This window comes from Pleurodeles waltl, chromosome 10, assembly GCF_031143425.1.
Source record: "Pleurodeles waltl isolate 20211129_DDA chromosome 10, aPleWal1.hap1.20221129, whole genome shotgun sequence".
NCBI lineage: Eukaryota > Metazoa > Chordata > Amphibia > Caudata > Salamandridae > Pleurodeles > Pleurodeles waltl.
The window spans coordinates 241,247,240-241,271,141 of record NC_090449.1 but is presented as its reverse complement, the minus strand read 5'-3'; the positions used below and the strand labels follow the sequence as shown (position 1 = coordinate 241,271,141).

Below are 23,902 nucleotides of genomic sequence, written 5' to 3'. Positions count from 1 at the left end.
CCTAGCAACAAGCCACAAACCTCCACAAAAGTACAGTTAGGTCTCAGTAAATTAATCCCAGCTCTACCCTTGGTAGCTTAGCATCGAGCGTCAAGGCTTAACTTAGGAGACAAAGTGTAAAGCATTCAAATATCACAAAACAGTAATTAAATAAAACACAGGAAACAGTTTAAAAATCCAAAACCAATTTATAAAAATAGCTTATATTTTTATCTTTAAAATGACACAAAAACGATTAAAATCGGTTCAGGGGAACCGGAGATATGAATTTTTAAAGTATTATTATTTTCTAGCGCTCAGAAACGAAAAGCGCCAATCGGGTCATCTGGTTGCACCAGGACCGGGGCCAAGTCAAACTTTCAGGCCGACCGCGATGGAGCCCTGCTCGGCTACAAGTCGCGGGAGGCCTCGGTTAAAAAGTTACCTTCTGACTTAGTCTCTTTTTCGATGTTTTTCTTCCCCGGGACGAACCTGCCAGTTGGATCCGACCTCCTGGAGCCCTTGTCCGGATACGCGAAGTCGGTTTCCTCGGTGGTGATTTTTACCTTCGGACTTAGTCGTTTTTTCGAGATGAAAATCCTTCGACCGGGGTAAACCTGGATCTTGATCCGACGTCCGTGGAGCCCTTCTCGGATACGATGGCTGGAAGGTCCCGGTCAACTTTTTACGTTCGGACTTAGTCTTTTTTTCGGATGTTTTTCTTTACCGGGACGAACCACGAAGTCAGGCCGGGTCGCGGTTGAGGCAAGCCGGCTAGAATTTCCGCGTCGGGTCGGTCACTTTATGGAGCTTTTTTCCAAAATTTCTCCAATCTTTTCCAAACTTCTGGGGCTTCACCCAGATGTTCTTTTAAGGTTCTTTTGGGGTCCACAGCTCACCCCAAGGGTCCAGAAGTTCTGTGATGGTCCTTGGGAAGTGCGGACTTCAACTCCCAGAGTGCACCTGGCGCAAACTCCTTTTTGGCCACTGGGCAGTGGTCAGCTGGTCGCTTCTTTCAGGAGTTGGTGCAGGGGACTCTGGTTAGCAATTTTTCACCTGTAGCAAACAGGGAGTCCCTCCTTGAACCAGTTGAAGCCAGGCAAAGTCCTTCTTGTGGTGAAGCCCAAGTGTGCAGCTGGTGCAGTCTTTCTGAGTGCAGGGTCCAGGTGCAGGCCAGGGGTCCAGCAGGGCAGTCCTTCTTCTTTAGTTCCTTTCTTGTTGAATTCTGGAGGGGATCTGAGGCGTGGGTGCAGGTCTGCCAGTTTTATCCTTGCTCCTGGGTGAAAAGCAGGGGGGCCCTGGCTCTCCAATCAGGGACAGGGTCGTCCCCCTGTGATGACCACTTCCTGGGAAGTGTGGCAAAAATCCATCCCAGAAGGCAACAGTCTCTAAAAATCCAACATGGATGAATCTGATTTTTGGAGGTTACATCTGGCTGAGCCCACCCACTGGTGTGGCTAAAAATCATAAACACACCCCTCTCCTGCCCTCTCCTAATCTAATCAAGGGGGCACCTAGCTGTCTGGGGTTGCAGGATGTGGGGGTGTTGCTGGGTGCTCCAGATGTCCTTCTCTGCCTTTGAAGACCAGTTTGGCAGCCCTCCCCCTTCCTGCCTCACCATCTGCTGAGGGGAGATTCTCTCCCCCAAGCACATTCCTTTGTGTGAAGCCAGGCCACTTCACACCTCATTAAAGTAGCCTGGCAGAAGCTGCTGCAGGCTGGCCAATCAGAGCACAGCAGCAAAAACAATGCAGAGCTGAAATTGGCAACTTTTTAGGTGAAGTCTAAACTTTTTACCTGGACTAGTTATATTAAATACAACAACTGGAAGTTGTGGGATTTATTATAACAATCAATTTGATACCAAATTCTCGGTATGTAACATTTAAGGAGACTTTAAAATTTAAAATAAAGTCTGCCCATTCTAGCCTATGAAGGCCATTTACTTCAATGAGGGAAAAACGAATTTGGCTGTTTTTACCTCACCAGGGCTTATAAATCTATTTTTATAAAGTCCCTGCTTATAGTTACATGGCACCCAGCCCCAGGGGCACATAGGGCACACCTTAGGGGTGACTTATATGTAAAAATAAGGTAGTTTAAGACTTTGGAAGTACCTTTAATTCCAAAGTCGAATTTGCATATAACTTTAATTTAAAAGCAGCCAGCAGGGCAGGCTTGCTTTTAAAATGACACTGGGCACCTCAGCAATGCACCTAGGTGTGCACCACCTATGCTGTGGTCCCTAAACCTACATGCCCTACCATATACTAGGGACTTATATAGGTAGGTTAACTTAGCCAATTATAATTAGCCTAATTTGCATATCCATTTTACACAGAGCACAGGCCCTGGGACTGGTTAGCAGTACCCAGGGCACCATCAGAGTCAGGAAAACACCAGCATAAAGTGGAAAATGGGGGCAAAAAGTTATGGGGCCTCTGCAAACAGCCCTAGTTTCTCACACAACCCCCCCCCAGCCCACACGCCCAGGAGACTCAGCCCAACCCTGGGAGAGTCTTCCTGGCTTGTTAGGCGAGGAAGACAGTGAAGAAAACTGGCTGTCCCTTTGCAGGGCCTACTCTGCCTTATATCCTCCTGTCAGGGTCACTCCCTCTGGGTAGTGAAGCCATCCCAACAGTAAAAGGACCCAACTCAAACTGAAACTTCCCTCTAGGGGGTCTTCCTCCTCTCTCTCTGCCAACTTGGGTAGTGAGGTGCCCACCTCCCCTACTCCTAACTTTGCTAGGGCAACACCTAGCTTACCCAAAGAGGTCACCCAACACTTGAGCAACCCCACCATGACCAACAGGGTCAGGGGGCCTATTTTGCTATTGGCCTTGGGGTCTGCCTCCCAGGCCAAGTACAGTGCTGCCAGGAAGGCTAGCACCCAGCAGAGGCTACTGACAGCTGTCAGTACCCAGAACCACACCCTAAGCTCTCCACTGACAGGTGGTTGAGCTGCTTTAGGGGCATCTTTGGGGTCCTGGCACCCCTCTTGCTGTCTAGAGTGCGGGGCTACCACCTCCTGTGGCAGACACCCTCCTTCCACTCTCCCTTCTGTCAGTGCAGGGGCAACACCTTGCATCTGGACAGCTGCCTGACTACTCAGGACTTCCTTGGGGACAGGTGAGGCCTCACCAGTGCCAACTCTGGGCTCCCCCCTTACTGGGGCAGAAGGCCTTTGGCTCCCTGGAACTCTCTTTAAGAGTGGCCTACCCTTCCTTTTCTTCTTTCCTTTTCTTGGGGACCCCTGTCTGCTAACTGTAGGGACTGACTCCCCAGGACTTTGGGTTGGGGGGGCGCCCTGGGCGACCACCCCATCTGTGACCAGACTCACCTCTGGGAGGTCATTGCCCAGGATACAATCTAGGGGAAGGTCAGCACTGACTACCACCCTAATCCAGTCAAGGATACCCTCCCTCTCTAGGGGCACTATGGCTACAGGTTTGGAGGTGACCTCCCCTGTGGCTATCCTGACTTTCTTTGTCTTTCCTGGGACATACATGTCTGGGGTCACTAACCGGTCACTCACTACAGTGTGACTGGCACAGGTGTCTCTCAGGCCAGTGGTAGGGATCCCATTCACTTGAATGTGGTGGAAGTGCCTACTCCCACCCTCAGGGATCACCAGCTTACCATCTGGTCCTGTCTCCCAGCACAATGCTAGGAGGACTTCATCATCTGAGGAATCCTCCTCTATGGCTACACTGGACAGCCCAGTGCTAACCACCTTCTTCGGACAGGCTGCATCTCCTCTGAAGTGACCTGTCTGCTGACAGTCAAAGCAAGCCCTACTGTCCAAGAGCTTTTTTAACCCTGGGTCTCCCTGTCTCTGCATGTCAGAGTGGGAGTGGGATTTACTCTCCTCCTTCTTAGGGTTCTGGGGTACAGAGGGAGTCTCTGTGGTGGGCTTACCACCTCCCTCCTTAGGTTTTTGGGGACCTGTCCCCCCCTTCTTGGAGTCTCCCCCCTGGGACTTGACAACCACCCTGGTTCTCAACCACTCATCAGCTGCCTCCCCTAGCTCTCTAGGGTTGGTCAGCTTAGAGTCCACTAGATGCTGGCGTAACCTTTCTTGGATACAATTGGTCAAGATGTGCTCTCTCATGATCAGATTGTATAACCCCTCATAAGTATTTACTTTGTTGCCAATAATCCAGCCCTCTAGTGCCTTTAGTGAGGTGTCCACAAAGTCAACCCAAGACTGGGTACTGACCTTCTGGGTGTCCCTGAACTTCATTCTATATTGCTCTGGGGTCAGACCAAACTTCTTGACTAAGCACCTCTTCATACTAGGGTATGAATCTGCCTCCTCCCCCCTTAAGGTCAGAAGCCTATCCCTCCCTGAGTTGGGGACCAACTCCCACAAAAGGGAACCCCAGTATTGAGGCCTAACCCTTCTCATTTGGAGTGCCCTCTCAAAGGCCCCTAGCCACTTATCTATGTCATCCCCCTCTACATAAGCAGGAACTACCCCCTTGGGTAATCTGGGGCAAACTCCCCCACCCATGGACACCTCAGCTTCTTTATCGCTGCTTCCATCTTTTTTTTCTTTGTATGCCCACTTTTTCTTTTCTAGGGCCAGCTTCTCTGCTTCCAAAGCTATGTAGGCTAGCTGGGCTTCCAGCTCTCTTTCCCTGATGGATGGGTTCTCTCCTCCTGAAAGGACCCTCTTCCTACCACTAGCTTTGGGTCTGCCCCTAGTGACTGTATCCAGTGAGGACCGTTCCTCCTCTTCCTCACTTGGGGTCTGATGCCTTCCCTCCCCTGAGTGGTTAGAGTTAGCATCTTCCTCTTTTTCTTCCCCCTCTGGAGCTTCCTCTGTCTCTACCTCTTGGGCCTCAGCCCATGCTGTCAGGGATTTAATCAGGATTTGCTTCCTGAGATCAGGGGTTGCAGGCAACCCCCTCTCAATACACAACCCCCTAAGCTGGACTACTGTCAGTGTGGGTAGGCTAGCCAGATCAAGCTCCATGGTTCCCTAGTTTTGTGTCAACAAAAACTTTTTGCAAAAATTGGAAACAAGAATTTAGAAAAATTACAAAAATTCAATAATTGAAATTAATCCAAATTAATTTTTTTTTTAAAAAATTTAAAATTAAAAATTAAAAACAATTTTTGCACTAGGACAATTTAAAGGATTTTTAATTTGTTTTATCTAAAACTGTAACGTGATATTGAACACAAGTACAGGATCCCGTCGCTGCTTCCAATTATGTTGGAAAATGGGTTATTGATAGGGCAGGTAGGTACCTACGCCTAGCAACAAGCCACAAACCTCCACAAAAGTACAGTTAGGTCTCAGTAAATTAATCCCAGCTCTACCCTTGGTAGCTTAGCATCGAGCGTCAAGGCTTAACTTAGGAGACAAAGTGTAAAGCATTCAAATATCACAAAACAGTAATTAAATAAAACACAGGAAACAGTTTAAAAATCCAAAACCAATTTATAAAAATAGCTTATATTTTTATCTTTAAAATGACACAAAAACGATTAAAATCGGTTCAGGGGAACCGGAGATATGAATTTTTAAAGTATTATTATTTTCTAGCGCTCAGAAACGAAAAGCGCCAATCGGGTCATCTGGTTGCACCAGGACCGGGGCCAAGTCAAACTTTCAGGCCGACCGCGATGGAGCCCTGCTCGGCTACAAGTCGCGGGAGGCCTCGGTTAAAAAGTTACCTTCTGACTTAGTCTCTTTTTCGATGTTTTTCTTCCCCGGGACGAACCTGCCAGTTGGATCCGACCTCCTGGAGCCCTTGTCCGGATACGCGAAGTCGGTTTCCTCGGTGGTGATTTTTACCTTCGGACTTAGTCGTTTTTTCGAGATGAAAATCCTTCGACCGGGGTAAACCTGGATCTTGATCCGACGTCCGTGGAGCCCTTCTCGGATACGATGGCTGGAAGGTCCCGGTCAACTTTTTACGTTCGGACTTAGTCTTTTTTTCGGATGTTTTTCTTTACCGGGACGAACCACGAAGTCAGGCCGGGTCGCGGTTGAGGCAAGCCGGCTAGAATTTCCGCGTCGGGTCGGTCACTTTATGGAGCTTTTTTCCAAAATTTCTCCAATCTTTTCCAAACTTCTGGGGCTTCACCCAGATGTTCTTTTAAGGTTCTTTTGGGGTCCACAGCTCACCCCAAGGGTCCAGAAGTTCTGTGATGGTCCTTGGGAAGTGCGGACTTCAACTCCCAGAGTGCACCTGGCGCAAACTCCTTTTTGGCCACTGGGCAGTGGTCAGCTGGTCGCTTCTTTCAGGAGTTGGTGCAGGGGACTCTGGTTAGCAATTTTTCACCTGTAGCAAACAGGGAGTCCCTCCTTGAACCAGTTGAAGCCAGGCAAAGTCCTTCTTGTGGTGAAGCCCAAGTGTGCAGCTGGTGCAGTCTTTCTGAGTGCAGGGTCCAGGTGCAGGCCAGGGGTCCAGCAGGGCAGTCCTTCTTCTTTAGTTCCTTTCTTGTTGAATTCTGGAGGGGATCTGAGGCGTGGGTGCAGGTCTGCCAGTTTTATCCTTGCTCCTGGGTGAAAAGCAGGGGGGCCCTGGCTCTCCAATCAGGGACAGGGTCGTCCCCCTGTGATGACCACTTCCTGGGAAGTGTGGCAAAAATCCATCCCAGAAGGCAACAGTCTCTAAAAATCCAACATGGATGAATCTGATTTTTGGAGGTTACATCTGGCTGAGCCCACCCACTGGTGTGGCTAAAAATCATAAACACACCCCTCTCCTGCCCTCTCCTAATCTAATCAAGGGGGCACCTAGCTGTCTGGGGTTGCAGGATGTGGGGGTGTTGCTGGGTGCTCCAGATGTCCTTCTCTGCCTTTGAAGACCAGTTTGGCAGCCCTCCCCCTTCCTGCCTCACCATCTGCTGAGGGGAGATTCTCTCCCCCAAGCACATTCCTTTGTGTGAAGCCAGGCCACTTCACACCTCATTAAAGTAGCCTGGCAGAAGCTGCTGCAGGCTGGCCAATCAGAGCACAGCAGCAAAAACAATGCAGAGCTGAAATTGGCAACTTTTTAGGTGAAGTCTAAACTTTTTACCTGGACTAGTTATATTAAATACAACAACTGGAAGTTGTGGGATTTATTATAACAATCAATTTGATACCAAATTCTCGGTATGTAACATTTAAGGAGACTTTAAAATTTAAAATAAAGTCTGCCCATTCTAGCCTATGAAGGCCATTTACTTCAATGAGGGAAAAACGAATTTGGCTGTTTTTACCTCACCAGGGCTTATAAATCTATTTTTATAAAGTCCCTGCTTATAGTTACATGGCACCCAGCCCCAGGGGCACATAGGGCACACCTTAGGGGTGACTTATATGTAAAAATAAGGTAGTTTAAGACTTTGGAAGTACCTTTAATTCCAAAGTCGAATTTGCATATAACTTTAATTTAAAAGCAGCCAGCAGGGCAGGCTTGCTTTTAAAATGACACTGGGCACCTCAGCAATGCACCTAGGTGTGCACCACCTATGCTGTGGTCCCTAAACCTACATGCCCTACCATATACTAGGGACTTATATAGGTAGGTTAACTTAGCCAATTATAATTAGCCTAATTTGCATATCCATTTTACACAGAGCACAGGCCCTGGGACTGGTTAGCAGTACCCAGGGCACCATCAGAGTCAGGAAAACACCAGCATAAAGTGGAAAATGGGGGCAAAAAGTTATGGGGCCTCTGCAAACAGCCCTAGTTTCTCACAACAGGTTACTGTATAAATACATTGAAACTATGGATGTGTGTGATTATGTGTATACCAAATCCCTTCATCAGTGTAGGAAGGAATAACCTATCATAGTCTACCCTTGATTTACGGAATTAGTGGTAATCTCCTATTAACCTGACAGTATAATCAGGAGTATATATAATATTTGTATTCAAATTTAGATTTTGTGTTTTCTTTTGTGCCTATTAACCAGCATTTGAGTAGTATTACTAAAGCTAACAATATAGAGGTAGTGGGAGCTTTCTTTGAACCAACACTAACTTTTGGAACTGCTTATGCGCATAAGAATAATTTAACCTGCATTGACAGGAGAAAAGCAATGAAAACTAAAATAGAAAAAGAAGTAGTTTTACAGGATTGGTAGAAATATACTACTCATCTGGTGATACAAAAAGATGCTTAGCTTTAGATTGCCAACATGTAGGGAAGCTATGTATATAAATGCGGCAGTCAGAGACTGACAATAAGTTTGTAGGAACTAGAGAATGTAAACATGTGTTTTTGTTTAAAAGTGTTTGGAATTTTATGTTAAATGGACAGGACCCTGCTGTACCAGGTGTTTATTTAATTTGTGGGAAAATACCAATTACAAGCTGCTAGAAGGCTGGTATGGTACATGTTATTTAGGGGGTAGTTTTTCCCAAAATCTACCATGTGGACGATTTTGACAATCCAGTTTGAAGAGAGAGACCCAAATCCAGGAGAAGAAGAAGAGCTAGTGCAGCAGAGATTACAGGTGATATATTTGGTGCCTTTATTGCATCAGTGGATGTGATCTTGAATGATATCCAATTTAGATAGTTGTCAACAATTGTGGACAAGATGTCCACTGGTTATCCTGGAGCAATGTTGCTCATGGATTTGGAAATGGTTGCAATGAGATCAGGCAGGGATGTGGAATTCCTATTGCCCTGAGACATATTGTTTGCGGTCAAGGGCAACAAGTTTTCATGTTTATTTTGTCCTTGGGACAAGTAGGCCCAACCCCATGCAGCTCAAACACTTGACAGTTTACAGAGAAGGGAACTGTCTGCAGTTTAGGTAACATGTGTGTCCATATGTTAATGCTGTTTGAACTTGTATTTAGGGTTCATTAATTAAAAGCCTTCATTATGAGGGTGTGCCCTATAATAAACATTTTAAGGTCCCACTGCACTACTGACAGTGGTTCCAGTAAAAAAAAGAAAAAAAGTGTACACACGTTTGAAAAGTTTAACAGGTTTTGTGGTTATAAAGAAAGCTTTGAAAATTTCATTGATTGGAGTAGTCTTCTGTGGCCACTTGGGTCGTGGTGTTTAAAGTGTTGTTTGGGTTGAATTGGTTGTAAATGATTACCAAACTCTTCACTGAGTGGAACGATGCATAGACTTGAGGGAAACAAAGCGTGTTTTGATCCCTGCAAGGGTGAGGGGAAAACACACTAGCAACAGTGTTGAAATCTCTTTAGGGTTGTGTTTCACTAGATAAACAAGGTTCCCTCTCACAAAAAGGGACATCCAGGGTGCTTCCCTGTGGGATAAAACACTGATGTGAATTTTTTTTCAACCAATAAACGGGATGTAGCATTAGGTGTCTAATCTGATGTTATATATTTCTCAAAACACATTAGATGTGTCATGGTGGTGCTTACAAGGAATGTGGGTTGCCACCTCTCTGGCAGAAAGTTATTTGCCATTGTTTTACATTAGAGTGCTATTTGAGCAAGGCAATGCCTCCTAGTTTACTTTTTCAAAGATAACAACTCAACGGACTTGCACAATCTGAAAATTAAAAAGATGCATTTGTCTGCTTAGCTTTTTAGGGGTAATGCCAGCTTACAGTGCAGCTGATGACTCACTGACAACTAAAGTGGTTACTTTCTACGAAGGAGGAACATCATCAGACCTTCCATCACATCAATCAACTGTACTCTTATTTGATCCAAGAAATGGCATTCTAAAAGCTGTGAGTATTGTTTAATGTAGATCTGGAATAAAGTATGTTATCTGTAGAGTATGCTTTGTGTCCATCTCTTGCACTTTTACACACGCTCACACACCAACTTCTACCTCATCCCATACTAATATATATATATATATATATATATATATATATATATATATGTATGTGTGTGTGTGTTTTTGTATATATATATATATGTATATAGACCCACGTGCAGATGCCATAATACTCTTCAAAATGTATTGGATAACTTCCAGCATGATCCAACATAATGGGTTTCAGCCACAACACTTGGCCTTGCTCACATACGTGTGGCGCTATTTTATTTCCTTTATATAGTGCCCATGTGAGTAAATGAAATGGAGAAAACACTATATTTATCACAGCTTTGAAATATCACAAAATGTAAAAAATAAATAATTTGTACATCTTCTTAAATTTGTGCTCATACTTCATCATCTGTAGGCGTTATTCACCTCTTTACAGGTCACAATTGAGCCCAAGTGGGCAAACACTTTTAAAATTTAAGAATTCATAGTGTAAAGAATTATTCTCATGACTTGTATCATTATTCTCCTCATCAAGTGCTGTAAGACACCAATTATCTGAATATTCAGAACTGTGACAATCGACATTGAGAGGAAATTGTGCCAAAAGATATCAAAATTTAAAATTAAAATTGGAATATCACTAAGTCAAAACTCTTCTCTTATTGCCTCTTCACAACTTTAACAGGCAGTATTTACTAATCAAGGTAAAGGGAATTAAATGCATCTTGAGTTCCAAAAATGTATACAGTTCTTCCACAAGATTCGAACCATTTGGTGACTTGGAACCTAGGTTGATAGTATATCTTGCTTCCAATTGCCTAAGTATTCGATTGCGGTTATCTTGCCTGAGATATTTTTGGACTGGGTCAATGACGTACTACTATAAACACATTTTACATCATTGTTCTGGTATTCATTGAAATACCTGGCCACCAGGTAGAAATGGTCTCTATTCCTGATAGTTCTTAGGTAATGTAAGTAAGGTTCTTTTGTGGACTTGCAAAATCGTGCTACTGACATATCTCAGTTTGCATGTACATATTAGCACATACACCGCAAACTCAATCTTTTAATTGTATGAGCCTGAGATCTTAAATGGTTTATCATGGAAAGGAGTCATGTATTTGACTGGATTAACCCAAAAACCACAAGCCTTGCACATATTGCCCTTGCAGAAACCTCCAGATTGTTGTAGCAAGCATTTTTGTTTTAAAACTGCTGGACTGCTCTTAACTAGGGCATCTTTGATGGACTTTGATCTACTGTATGTGATTGAGGGGGTTCTAGTAACAATAAGACCTAAAATTTGGTCCCCGCGAATTAGGTGTCAGTGTTTCAAATAATGGCTCATAATTCCCCTTCCTGTTTACTGGGTCTGGTAATTAGTCCAATGACAGAGCTGGATTTCTTTTTCTTCTTCATATGTTTGTTGTAAAAAGTAAGGACTCACTGTGGTCACTGTTTTCTCTAAGGACTTTCTTGGGCAGCCTTGTTCTCTAAACATCCTTATTAACTCTTCCTGGCAACTCTGAAAATCCTCAGTGCACCTAAAGTTTCTTCTTAATCTCAACATCTTCTCATAGGTGATGCTGGCTTCCAGGTTGCTACAGTGAAAACTACATGCATGCAGAGTAGTATTGTCTGAGTTTTCTTTGTTTACAATCTTGTCTCAAGTATGTTATCTTAGATAAACACCTGCAAATCCAGAAAATTAACTTGGATTTGCTGCTGCAGCTTGTATACTCCAGGTTTTGGGTACTGACGCTGATTGCTTCCACAAATGCTTCAGCTGTTTCTTGTGATCCCTTCCATTAACAAATAGCCCAACACCCAGAACATATTGTTTGAGGTCAAGGACAACAAGTTTTCAAGTTTATTTTGTCCTTTGCACAATATACAGTACCACATTAACAAGTGGGAATGGAACTGTCTGCAGTTGGGTTAATGTATTCTGTTCAAACTTTTATTTAAGGTTCATTAATGCAAAGCCTCTATTATTAGGGTGAGCGTTCTAAATAAATTTTGTAAGCTCGGACTGCACTTCTGACAGTGGTTGCTGTAAAAAAATGTGTACACATGTTTGTAAAGTTTAAAATATGAGGCTACGTATAATGCTCCCAGAATGCTCTCTGATTACATGCACATTTTTGCAGCACCTTGAATGGAAGATTGATGATTTTTTGCTTTCATAATAAAATGTTCACAAAAAATACAACTAGGAAAAAACGTTTTTCTAAACTACTGTGAAACTTAGTACCATTTCCTTTAAGCATCATTTAGTAAAATGTGATTATGCATACAAAAAATATTCATAATGGAAAGTCAGTGTAACCAGTTTCAACAAGATCATGGGAAACATGAATATAAACAATCACTGGCAAAGCCAATAGGTCCAACATTGGTAGTGAGTCTTTTAGTTTTGTCAGTGCTTGTCTGTTTTGACGTGGCTTTTGTAAACTTTATTGTTGTGGGAGCTGCTGGGCCCTCACCATTGTAACAAATATTAGCAAACATATTTTTGTATCCCAATAAGCACACATTGCCACAGTACTTCCTGGCACTGAACAAAACTACTTTGTGTGGTATGCTCCTTGTGAAAGAGCAGATTGCGATCATTGTGATGTAACATGAATTTGAAGAGCATGGAACTTGTCACGTGTGAGTGTTTCCAGGCGCTGAGTTGGAGCGGGTTCTGCAAGTAGGATCAGTCACAGTGAAGCCAGCCAATAGATGGATGGAGATATAATTTTAATAAAACAAAAGGTCTTGGTAAACCCTAGACCTAATTAAGAGACTCATTTTTTAAGAATGTCACAAAAGAGCACCCTTGGTATATGTCCTTGCATTTGTGCAGATTTGTGTATTTCATGAATTCACAAGAATTTACAGAAGTAGACCAGGAAATCGTAGTCTTAGAAAAATATTTGTGAACTGTATTTTAGCAAATATGAAGGTGTAGATTTGCTCATGCGAAAATCTGTTGAGCTTTTATAAGTTCACTTTCCCTTTAACCACTTTTTTCCCAACCCTGGAAGAAGTTTTACTTCTGACCATTGTCAGGAGTAAATTTCCAACTTTTGTCAGTAAAGGAAATATTAGAGAAGAGCTAGTGAAAACCCTTAAAACATGCAAGTTAATAGGTCTGCACAGACTAAAAAAAAGGCATTCCAACCTTGATACTATTGCTTACATCTACCTCCCGTCCCAGTATGTAGATCTGCAGAAAGCTGGCAAAATAAAGACATTTTTAATATTTAAGCCCAACTATAGTACGAGCCCTGGCATAATCAGAGAGTCTATTATCAGAGCCCTAATATAAGATTGCTGCCATACTTTGTCACCACTTTACACATTACTAAAGGGACAAGTAGATATTTTAACAGGACAAGTAGATCTATGAGGCAACCTGTCCTGTGGACAAGTAGATACTTTATTAAACTCCATACCACTGCCTGTGGCCAACCTCCTAGCATGCACCCACCCCGTGCATGGCAGGGATTTGGTGTGTGAGTGGGTGTATTTTTTTTCGTGGATTTACAATGGGGGTCATGCTGAGCACCACGGTTGATCCACGGATCAGCAAAAAAAATGTTTTTGCCCATGAGGGGGTCCCTCAGAGATCCCTCTATGTGTCCTTTGGGGTTAAGATACTTCTATCCTGACCCCTTATCTGAGTTTTTATTCATATTTTCTCCACAAGGCTCAGCCGAGAAACAAAATGGCGGCTGCAACTTTCCCTTTCCGGTTAAGGCGAACCAATCAGAGCCTTGCTGGATCCCCCGTGAATGGATCCGCGGATGATTCACGTCCCTAGATATACAATTGTTTTCCTTTAACAACTCAGAAACTACTGTACATATTTACACCAAATAACAAACAGTACTCATTCAGAACCAAGATCTAGCTTTCTGGCAAATTTGGTGTAATTCCATTCTGCTGTTCTGCTGTAGTCGTATCTAAAATCTACAAAAGCCACATAGACATTGCATGTGGAAAAAGAAATTTAGGACCCCCCTTTTCTTGGCCCCCGCTTAATGAATCACCCCAAAACTTTCCAGACAGCAGCTGAACTAACAGGTGTACAAGTTTTGAAAATCTGCCAAACAGCACCAAAGTTATTAGCAAAAGAAAATATACTGGCTATCGGCAGTAGGTATATACATACATATGTACACTTACCTCAACAATACTTACCAGGTGTGTTAAAGGCATACATGGTGCTGACAAGTTTTTCTCTTCCTTTGCAGGATTTGAAATCACTTCCCCTAGGTTGATGGGATCTTTGGACCCAGTGAAGAGTGTGGTAACCATATTTAATCAGTTGAAACCCAAAGAACAAATTTAAACACCATGACCCATGTGGCCATGGAAGAATACTCCAATCAATAAAATGTTTCAAAGCTTTATTTTATAACCACGGAGCCAAAGTCACGTAAATAGTGTGCAAAATCAAATTGTAAAGAGAAATAAACACCACAGGTTGACCAAATCTACGAAACAGATTTAATTTACTCGACATCAAGACCATTAGACATTCAAGAAGAATAATGCATATAAGAAAACCGATCACTTGTGAGACAGAACCACTCTTTAAATCAGACTGCAAATACATTAGTCAAATGAGATGACAAAGATTTAGGTATCAGAATTTGGACCTAGGTTCTCCTTACTGCTAGCCAAATTGGTACAAGCATGTGTGGGAATGGGCTAACACATGCAGGCAAAAGTCAAAAGGAAAGGACACTAAGAAAATAAAAAGGCAGGTGTCAACATACTAACTTCTACCAAGAAAAGCAGGCCATGGGAAATAACATTTGCATTAGAATAAACCTCTCCTAGGTTCCGCATTCAATTCAGTTTCGCCAGCAAAGCATGTAGATCATCAGCAAAGTCCGTTAGAAGCACCATGAGGGGAATGTGCAGAACATGGGCTGCACATAGAAATCAGGAAACATCCAAGAGGCAATTTAACAGAAAAAGGTTTGAAAGGGGAATCTGACTGAAACTTATAAGTCCATCGCTTACTCAGAATTACTCCAAACAGTTTGAGTGGTCAGTTCCATTAGTCCACATTACGTAAAAGGGGCAATGTCCAATTGAATTATAGCACAAAACAAGTATGTAACATCAGGAAAAACTCTCAGGCTTGGTGAGAAGTCATTTCTTCTTTCCATGAGAATCCATTAGTTTAACAGTTTGTACATCACTTGTTGCAATCTGCATTCCTTCCCATGGTACAAGATGATTTCCACAGTTTTCATGAGAAACGAGCTGTTAAACACTGGTACTGCTTTACGTTCAATCCTCAGGTCCTCATGTAACAAAGTCAAGGAAACTGTGAAATAAAACTTACAGAGAGTACAATAGGGCTCTTTACTTTACATGGGAAACAGCCTAATGGAAAAATTCATGTTAGAGGAAAAGAAAGGATTCAACATTTTTACAGGACTGCAAAAATGAAAACATCAGGCTTAGTTATACTAACACAAGAATTTAAATGCATTAATATTGTTATTAATAAAACACACATAATATGCAAACCTATGAGTTCCGCATTAATAGTATACCATCAGCATACAAAAAACATTTCATTAAATATTGCAATCTTGGTTAAAGCATCACATTAGATATGACAGAGAAGTGCATTTTATTCTATGTGCACATGTATCTGTATACTAATAAATCACATTAAACATTATAAATCAAATTATTTTCTACTAGTAATAGTAATTCTACTGATTAAAATATATTTCAACATTGTTTAAATCATGTTAGCACATTGTCAGTTACGGTGGGCACAATGTCCATCCTAAATGTAAAACGGGAACACTTCTAAAATATGTGTTAATGCAGCTTTTTCTCTACGTTAGTCTTTTAACGTGGAATATGAATGTCACCAAATGTTGATGTCTGGTGCACTAAAAGCATTATCAAAATGTATGCTCCAAAAATGATAAAAGCACAGAAGCAGACCTGCATTGCAAATGCATGCATGCTAAAGGCTGCATGGTAAAAGCATTGTGTGTTAAAGGCAGCATGGTAAAGGCTGTTCCCAATGGCGGTTACCACTAGGTAGTTATAGTTTGGGCCTAGTTTCTATATGAAAAGCATTTTTTTTAGTTGCTTATGTCTTTGGCGCCGCTTGACGAATCTTCACAAAACTTTCCAAAAAAATGTGCCAGTCCCGTCAGCTGCTGCCTGGAAAGATTCGCAGTGATCCATTCGGGGAGGGGGGCTGAGAAAAAAGGGGGGTCCCAAACATACATTTTCCTCGTACATTTTTCCATAGGGATTTTGAACAGCAATAGTGCAAAAACTACCAGACAGACTAACACCAAATTCGGCAAGAAGGTAGGTCCTGGTCCAGAAAGAGTGCTTTTTTGTTTTGGTGTAATTCCACCCCCCCCCGATGACCACAACCCCCTTGTGCAAAATGCATTGTATTTGTGGGTGGAGCACGCAGCCCCCCTGGGGCAACACTGTATTTGGAGCACGGGCCACCACCCCCCGGGGAAAATCTCTATATATATATATATATATAGACGGGTCGTCTATACAGATACATGCGGGGGCCCTTGGCCCCCCTGCGCCCGTGCTGATATCCCTGCCCTGCCCTGCTGATATCTGACTGGTTCCCAACACTTCAACAAGGAAGTGTTGGAAGTCATCTTGGGACTCAGAAAAAAAAGCCCCAAAATAAAGAACAGGGCCAGAATAGAGTCACCCTGATCCCCTTAGCTCTGGTTCTGGGGTCCTTGAGGGACCATGCCCGGGCTAAAAAGTATTTAAAAAAAAAAACATTGGAAAAATCTGTAGATGGACATGTGGATTTTTCAGAGATTTACAAAAAAACAAAAAAAAACGGTCTCCTGCACCACCTCCCCGCGACGATTCAAGTAATGTGAGGGGGCGAACCACCACCCCTGGGCAAAATGCTTTTTTAAGGTGGGGGAGGCCCTGTGGTCTCCCTCACAGCCCCAGGGTCCACCAACTCCCTGGGATGAATGGATGAATATAGAAATATGATCATGGGGGCCGTGTGCTCCTCTGCACCTTGGGGACCACCACTCCTGGTGCAAAATGCTTTTTTAAAGTGGGGAAGGCCCTACAGCCTCCCTCACAGCCCTGCAGGCCCCACCTCCCCAGGCTGAATATAGAAATATGAGTGAAGGGGCCACATGGCCCTCCACACCCCGGGGACCACCACCCCCCTGGGACATTTAAGAAATTAGGTGCAAGGGCTGCTCTTGCCTCCAGCCCCGCAGCCCAGGGGACCACCACCTCCCCGGAGCAAAATACAAAATATTGTAAAGGGGGCCGTTTCAGACCTCCATTAGCCCTGGGACCACCACCTCCCCGGGGCTACTTTAAGTTGGAGGAGGGCTGTGCGGCCCCTCTCAAGGAGCCACTAATGGCCCTGGGGACCGCCACCCCAACAGAGCCAGCTTCTACTATGTCCTGGGGCGCCTGGGGACCGCCACCCCCCCAGAGCCAGCTTCTACTATGTCCTGGGGCGCCCACCCCCAGGACATAGCTGATTGCTGTGGCTTGGCTGCAGCTTTGAAGCTGCAGCCAAGTCACAGCAAGCATTGTTTTTTGACAGCAGGACCAGTCAAGCAGGTCCCGCTGTCAAAAACCAGAGCTTTCATCTCTGTATATATAAATATAGATATCTCAGATAGCTTCAGCCAAGCCACAGCAAACACTCTCCTCTTTGGCACCGTGACCTTTAAAACCAGTGCAGGGGACAGAGATGAAATGCTTCCACAAGCATGGAGCTACTGTCAAAGCAGCTCTGTGATTGCTGAAGCAATGGACTCCGAGGTAAGCCTTACTTTACACTGAGCTATGGGGGTTGGAGTCCAGCAGGACTTATTTCTATTTTTTTTTAATAAAAAAAAAAATTATATATATATATTTTTTTTCATTTTAAATTGGAGACAAGTAACCCATTCTAAGTATATCAGACATCAAAGACTTAAAAATCTTTTTCTCTCCTCTCACTTTTCTCTCTCTCTGTCTCTCTTTCAATCAATTCTCCCACTCACAGACCCACTCAGACATTCATGCACCCACTCACAGACCCACTCAGACACTCATTTAGCCACTCACAGACCCACTCAGACACTTATGCACTCACTCACAGCCCCAGTCAGACCCTCATGCACCCACTCATACCCACACAGTTACATACTCACTCACATACCAACTCAGACCATCACACACCAACACAAACACCCACTGACACCCTAATCCATCAACTCAAAGATGCACACGCATACTGACGCACCCACTAAAACACTGATGTACATACTCTCACACTCAGACAGACACTCTGACAACCACTCTTACAAACACTCTGACTCCTAGATACAGCCTCTCACACCTTTTCAAACCCACAGAGGTCACAGCTAACTTCCACCGTGCATGTGCAAAGGGCCATGCACAACATTGGGTTGGGTGGTTGGGGGGGTTGGCTGCAGGGACTGGCTGCAGGCCAGTCGTTGTGGGCAACCCCTATTTCGCATGGGAGAAGGCAGTGCATGGTGGAAGGTTGAGTGCTTATAGGGGGTGGCTTCAGGGCCGGGCTGTCAGTTAGTAATGTAGCTAACACACCTACTCATTCATCAACACAAGTAATAACACATCCACTCATTCTTCAATATACAAAACTGACACACCCACTCACTTTATGATACACCCACTTACACACTTATTCACTCTCACATACAGACAGTGACAGAGGTACTCAGTAATAATTACAGCCATTATTTCACTCAGTGACTTAACTAGACAGTAACTCATTCACCAACTCACTCAGTATTAGAATGACCCATATTGCATACAGAAAAAATCACTCTCAAAATCCCTCACCCAGTCACCAAACACACCCATTCATTCAATCAAATACAGGCAGTCACACAGTAATTTCATCGCCCATACAGATACTCACGCATCCATGCACTGTCCCATATACCTAATAATTGAACCCGTCATTCACCCATAGAGCCACTCATACATCCACTTATACATTCATACAGTCAGTTACAGTCACTGGATGATGTCTTCAGTGATGTCATTTGTGATGTCATCAGTGATGTCACTGACCATGTCATGAATTATGTAATCTGTGAGGTCATAAGCAGTGTATTAGGGGGGGCGCAATTTCTAGTTAGCTAAGGTAACTATAGCTGCTGAATTTCTCTGTCTTTGTACTCTTGAAATGTGAGCCTAACTATAACGTCCCTGTAACTTTTGTTTTTTTCAGTGAATTTCTATGGTTTTTTAACATATAGTAATTGTTGGGCCTGACCCTGAGGCCAGCCACCTATAAGCACCCAAACTTGCACGGCCTTCACCCGTGAGCAGGGGAGGTTGCCCGCAAGACCTAGCCTGCAGCCAGACCCTGCAGCTAACTCCCCCTAACCACTCAAACCATTGCCGTACACAGGCCTTAGGCCATGCGCAGCAAGAGTTGGCCGCAGCCTCTCTGGGTGTGAGAATAGATATGAGAGTGTATCTATGGTGGGAGTGGCTGTCAGATTGTCTGGGTGTGAGAGGGCGTACATCAGTGTTTTAGTGGGTGCGTCAGTGTGTGTGCGAGTCTGTGAGTGGGTGCATGAGGGTGGGAGTGGGTCTGTGAGTGGGTGCATGAGTGTCTGATTGAGTGTGAGTGGGTAAGTAAGTGTCTGAGTGGGTAAAATTAATTGAAGGGGAGAAAGAGAGAAAGAAAGTGAGAGGGAAGGAGATGGATTTTTTTAGGCTTTAATATCTTATATAGTTAGAATGAGATATTTGTGTTCAACTTAATTAAAAAGAATATTTATTATTTTAAATTAAATATTTTTTTTTATGTAAAAAAATTAAAAATGGTAATGAATCCAGCTAAGCTTGAACTCCCAAAGCTCAGTGTCAAGGTCTGGCGACCTTCACACTGAGCTACGTTTTTTTTTAAAAATAATCTTTTTTAGCCCTTTATGGGCTTTCTGAGACCCCGCTGTCCCTCCTTATTTACTTATTTATGTATTTTTATTTTTTTATTTTTTTAAATTAAATTGCCCTTTATGGGATAGCTGACACTGCAGGGGAAGCCTTAAGCCTTGACAGCAGCTCTGTGCTTGCTGAAGCATTTCATCTCTGTCCCCTGCACTTTAAAGGTTCCGCTGTCCAAAAGCAGAGTGTTCGCTGTGGCTTGGTTGCAGCTATCTGAGATATCTATATTTATATATACAGATATGAAAGCTCTGGTTTTTGACAGCTGGACCTGCTTGACAGTCTGCCAAAAAACAATGTTTGCTGTGACATGGCTGCAGCTTCAGAGCTGCAGTCAAGCCACAGCAAACAGCTATGTCCCGGTGGGGGGCACCCCAGGACATAGCAGGAGCCAGCCCCGCACATATCTATATAGAAGCTCGGGGGAGTGGACGATCTAGGGGTTTTGGGGCCCATAGGGACCCCCTTTTTTTAAAGATTTGCCTCGGTGGTGGTGATTCCTGGCACGCGGGGAGAAAATTCAGTGTAACCCCCACCCCGGGGTGGTAGTCCCCAGGGCTAATGATGGGTGCAAAGGGACCCCCTTCTCTTTTTAAAAAAAAATATTTGCCCTGTGGGATGGTGGTCTTCGGGGCTGCGGGAGGGGGCCAGCTTGGCCCCCCGCATATCATAACAGCCCTGGGGAGGTGGCGGCCCCCAGGGCAGCGGGGGCATGCTCCCCACGCATAAACAATATAAGCCCTGGGGAGGTGCTGTTCCCCGGGACAGCGGAAGGGGGCGAGGAGCCCCCCCCCCCATGCATTTCTGAAAAAATGCCCCGAGACTTGGCCCACCTGATTTATAGTAAGGATGCACAGGAGACTGCGGTTCTTTTTTAAAAACAATTTACCGTAGATCCAAACGTAAAATAAAAACAAATGCTATTTAGCCCGTGGGGGGGGGGGGGGGTCCCTTTGGGGCCCAATCACCTGAGTTAAGGGATCAGGGTGATTGTACTCTGGAACCTTTCTTATTTTTAATAATTTTTTTCTGGGACTCAGCTTCAGCCGAGTCCCAAGATGGCTACCAACACTTCTGTTGTTGAAGTGTTATCAGCCAATCAGATCTCTGCACAAGATCAGAAGACGTTGTGAATCCTTTGCGTCCCTGTATATACAAGTTTGAATTTCCTTGAATTTTTCAAAAACGACTGAACGGATTTACAGCAGATAACAAAAAGGGCTCTTTCCGGACCTAGAGCTACCTTTCTGCCAAACTTGTGGAATTTCGTTCAGTGGTTTTTGCAGTATAGCTGTTCAATGTTTCCTATTGGGATTAATATTGGAAAAGCTCTTAATTCCCCCCCCCCCTTTATCTCGGCCCCCACTTAAATGATCACCTCGAAATTTTCCAGACTGCAGCTCACAAAACTGTTTCATTTTTGGAGAAATTTTCGTGAAGTTTCATCTAGCGGCGCCAAAGATATAGGCATGCAAAAACAGCATTTCAATAAAAACTAGGTCCTAACTATAGCTACCTAGTGGCGCCAGTAGATTATATATATATATATATATATATATATATATATATATATATATATACACACATATATATATGTGTTGGAAGATGTAGAGAGATCACAAAAGAGAAGACATCATGGATCACCGGAAAATCTTACTAAGAATGATCGCTTGGCATTAAAAAATGTAATGAACAATAATGAAATTATAATCAAACCAGCAGACAAGGGTGGAAATGTTGTGATTCTTAATACACAAGATTATATTGCAGAAGCATATAGACAATTAAATGATGAGTCCAACTATCTGGCACCCATTGTAATGACATTGAGCTCATATATAAAAGATTCAGGGGACTTATTGAGAATTTTAACAAACATAAACTGGAGTGATGAATACTTGTTAGTTACAATTGATATAGTATCTTTATATACTTCTATTAATCATGAAGTTAGTTTGAAAGCCTGTGAATATTTCTTAAGACAAAGAAGTATAACAGAATTTGAACATTCTAAGATGTTACTCTCTATGATAGGAATGTGTCTTAAAAACAACATATTCATGTTTAATCATGAGATTTATCAACAAATGTGTGGTACAGCAATGGGCATTTCCCTTTCTCCAAACTATGCTATCCTAGTAATGGGATGGTCGGAAAGGGAAATAGCATGGGGCAAGACCAATGTTATGTATAGGATAAGATTGCATTATGGGTACGGTTTACCGATGACCTTTTCGTCATCTGGCATATTTTTCAAATTGAATATTAATGATGTTGCACTACAATTCACCTGTGAGACAAGTAAAACTTCAATAAATTTTTTGGATATCACTATTTATGTTAAAAAGGATAAATTAGAGATAACAGTATATCGTAAAGAAACCTCAACTAATAGTGTATTACATGGTAAAAGTTTTCATCCAAAAGCATACCATATGGTGAACGAATTAGAGTGCGGAGAAATTGTTCAAGTGAAAAGGCGGTACAATTAAAATGTAAGGCAACAATTCAAAGATTTAAAAAGAGAGGATACAATCAAAAAATCTTGAACAAGAATTTAGATAGGATGAAAACTATTAGTCGTAATGATGTATTATTCTCAAAACAGATTAATATAGGAGAAAAGAAACAAGGTGAGAATAACCTGAGAATGATAATGAATTACATGAAAGAAAGTAGCTCCATAAGGAACATTTTATCCAAACATTGGCATGTAATTTGCAGGGATCTGGATTTAGGTCCTAAAATAGGTTCAAGACCCTTAATTACATATCGCAAATGTTAGACCTGACAGCCTTACGGTTGTCACCCCTAACTTTTTGCCTGCCTCCCTCCACTTTTTGGACACTGTTTTTGCTGGCTTTTAGACTCTGCGCACTTTACCACTGCTAACCAGTGCTAAAGTGCATATGCTCTCTCCCTTTAAACATGGTAACCTTGGATCACACCCAATTGGACTATTTGATTTACTTGTAAGTCCCTAGTAGAGTGCACTATGTGTGCCCAGGGCCTGTAGATTAAATGCTACTAGTGGGCCTGCAGCACTGGTTGTGCCACCCACTTTAGTAGCCCCTTTACCTTGTCTCAGGCCTGCCAATACAAGGCTTGTGTGTGCAGTTTCACTGTCACTTCGACTTCACATTTAAAAGTACTTGCCAAGCCTAAAACTCCCCTTTTTCTACATATATGTCACCCCTAATGTGTGCCCTAGGTAACCCCTAAAGCAGGGTGCTGTGTGGGTAAAAGGCAGGACATGTACCTGTGTAGTGTACATGTCCTGGTAGTGTAAAACTCCTAAATTTGTTGTTACACTACTGTGAGGCCTGCTCCCTTCATAGGCTAACATTGGGGCTGCCCTCATACATTATTGAAGTGGTAGCTGCTGATCTGAAAGGAGTAGGAAGGTTTTATTTAGTATGGCCAGAATGGTAATACAAAATCCTGCTGACTGGTGAAGTTGGATTTAATATTACTATTCTAGAAATGCCACTTTTAGAAAGTGAGCATTTCTTTGCACTTAAATCTTTTTGTGCCTTACAATCCACGTCTGGCTGGGTTTAGTTGACAGCTCCTTGTGCATTCACTCAGACACACCCCAAACACAGGGTACTCAGCCTCACTTGCATACATCTGCATTTTGAATGGGTCTTCCTGGGCTGGGAGGGTGGAGGGCCTTCTCTCACACAAAGGACTGCCACACCCCCTACTGGGACCCTGGCAGACAGGATTGAACTGAAAGGGGACCTGGTGCACTTCTAAGCCACTCTTTGAAGTCTCCCCCACTTCAAAGGCACATTTGGGTATAAAACAGGGCCTCTGCCCTACCACCTCAGACACTTCCTGGAGAAGAAACCAGAACCAGAACCTGCACCCTGACAAGAAGAACTGACTGGCTGCCTAAAGGACTCACCTGACTGCTTTCTACAAAGGGCTGCTGCCTTGCTGTTGCCCTGCTGTCTTGCTGCTCCCTTGCTTTGCTGCAGAAGTACTCTCCAGGGGCTTGGATAGAGCTTGCCTCCGGTTCCCTGAAGTCTCAGGACCAAAAATACTTCTCTCTTGCAACTGGACTCCTTGCGCAGCGAAAAATTGCTCTGCGGTGAAAAATACACCGCACGCCAAACCGGAAAGACGCCGCTCGACTTCGCGAGAAAAGGTTCGACGTGGCGCCTGCGGTGCGACCGGAACTTCGATGCACGGCCCGCCCGGACA

General features: G+C 43.5%; 1 protein-coding gene across 1 annotated transcript in view; it reads left to right on the top strand.

Moving 5' to 3' along the window:
- CRYM (crystallin mu) overlaps positions 1-23,902 on the top strand; it is a 204,087-nt gene that overhangs the window by 65,436 nt on the left and 114,749 nt on the right. The window contains exon 2 of the mRNA XM_069210290.1: positions 9,503-9,653. Within this exon, the coding sequence (XP_069066391.1) occupies positions 9,503-9,653 (151 nt within the window). The remainder of the gene's footprint in view (positions 1-9,502; positions 9,654-23,902) is intronic.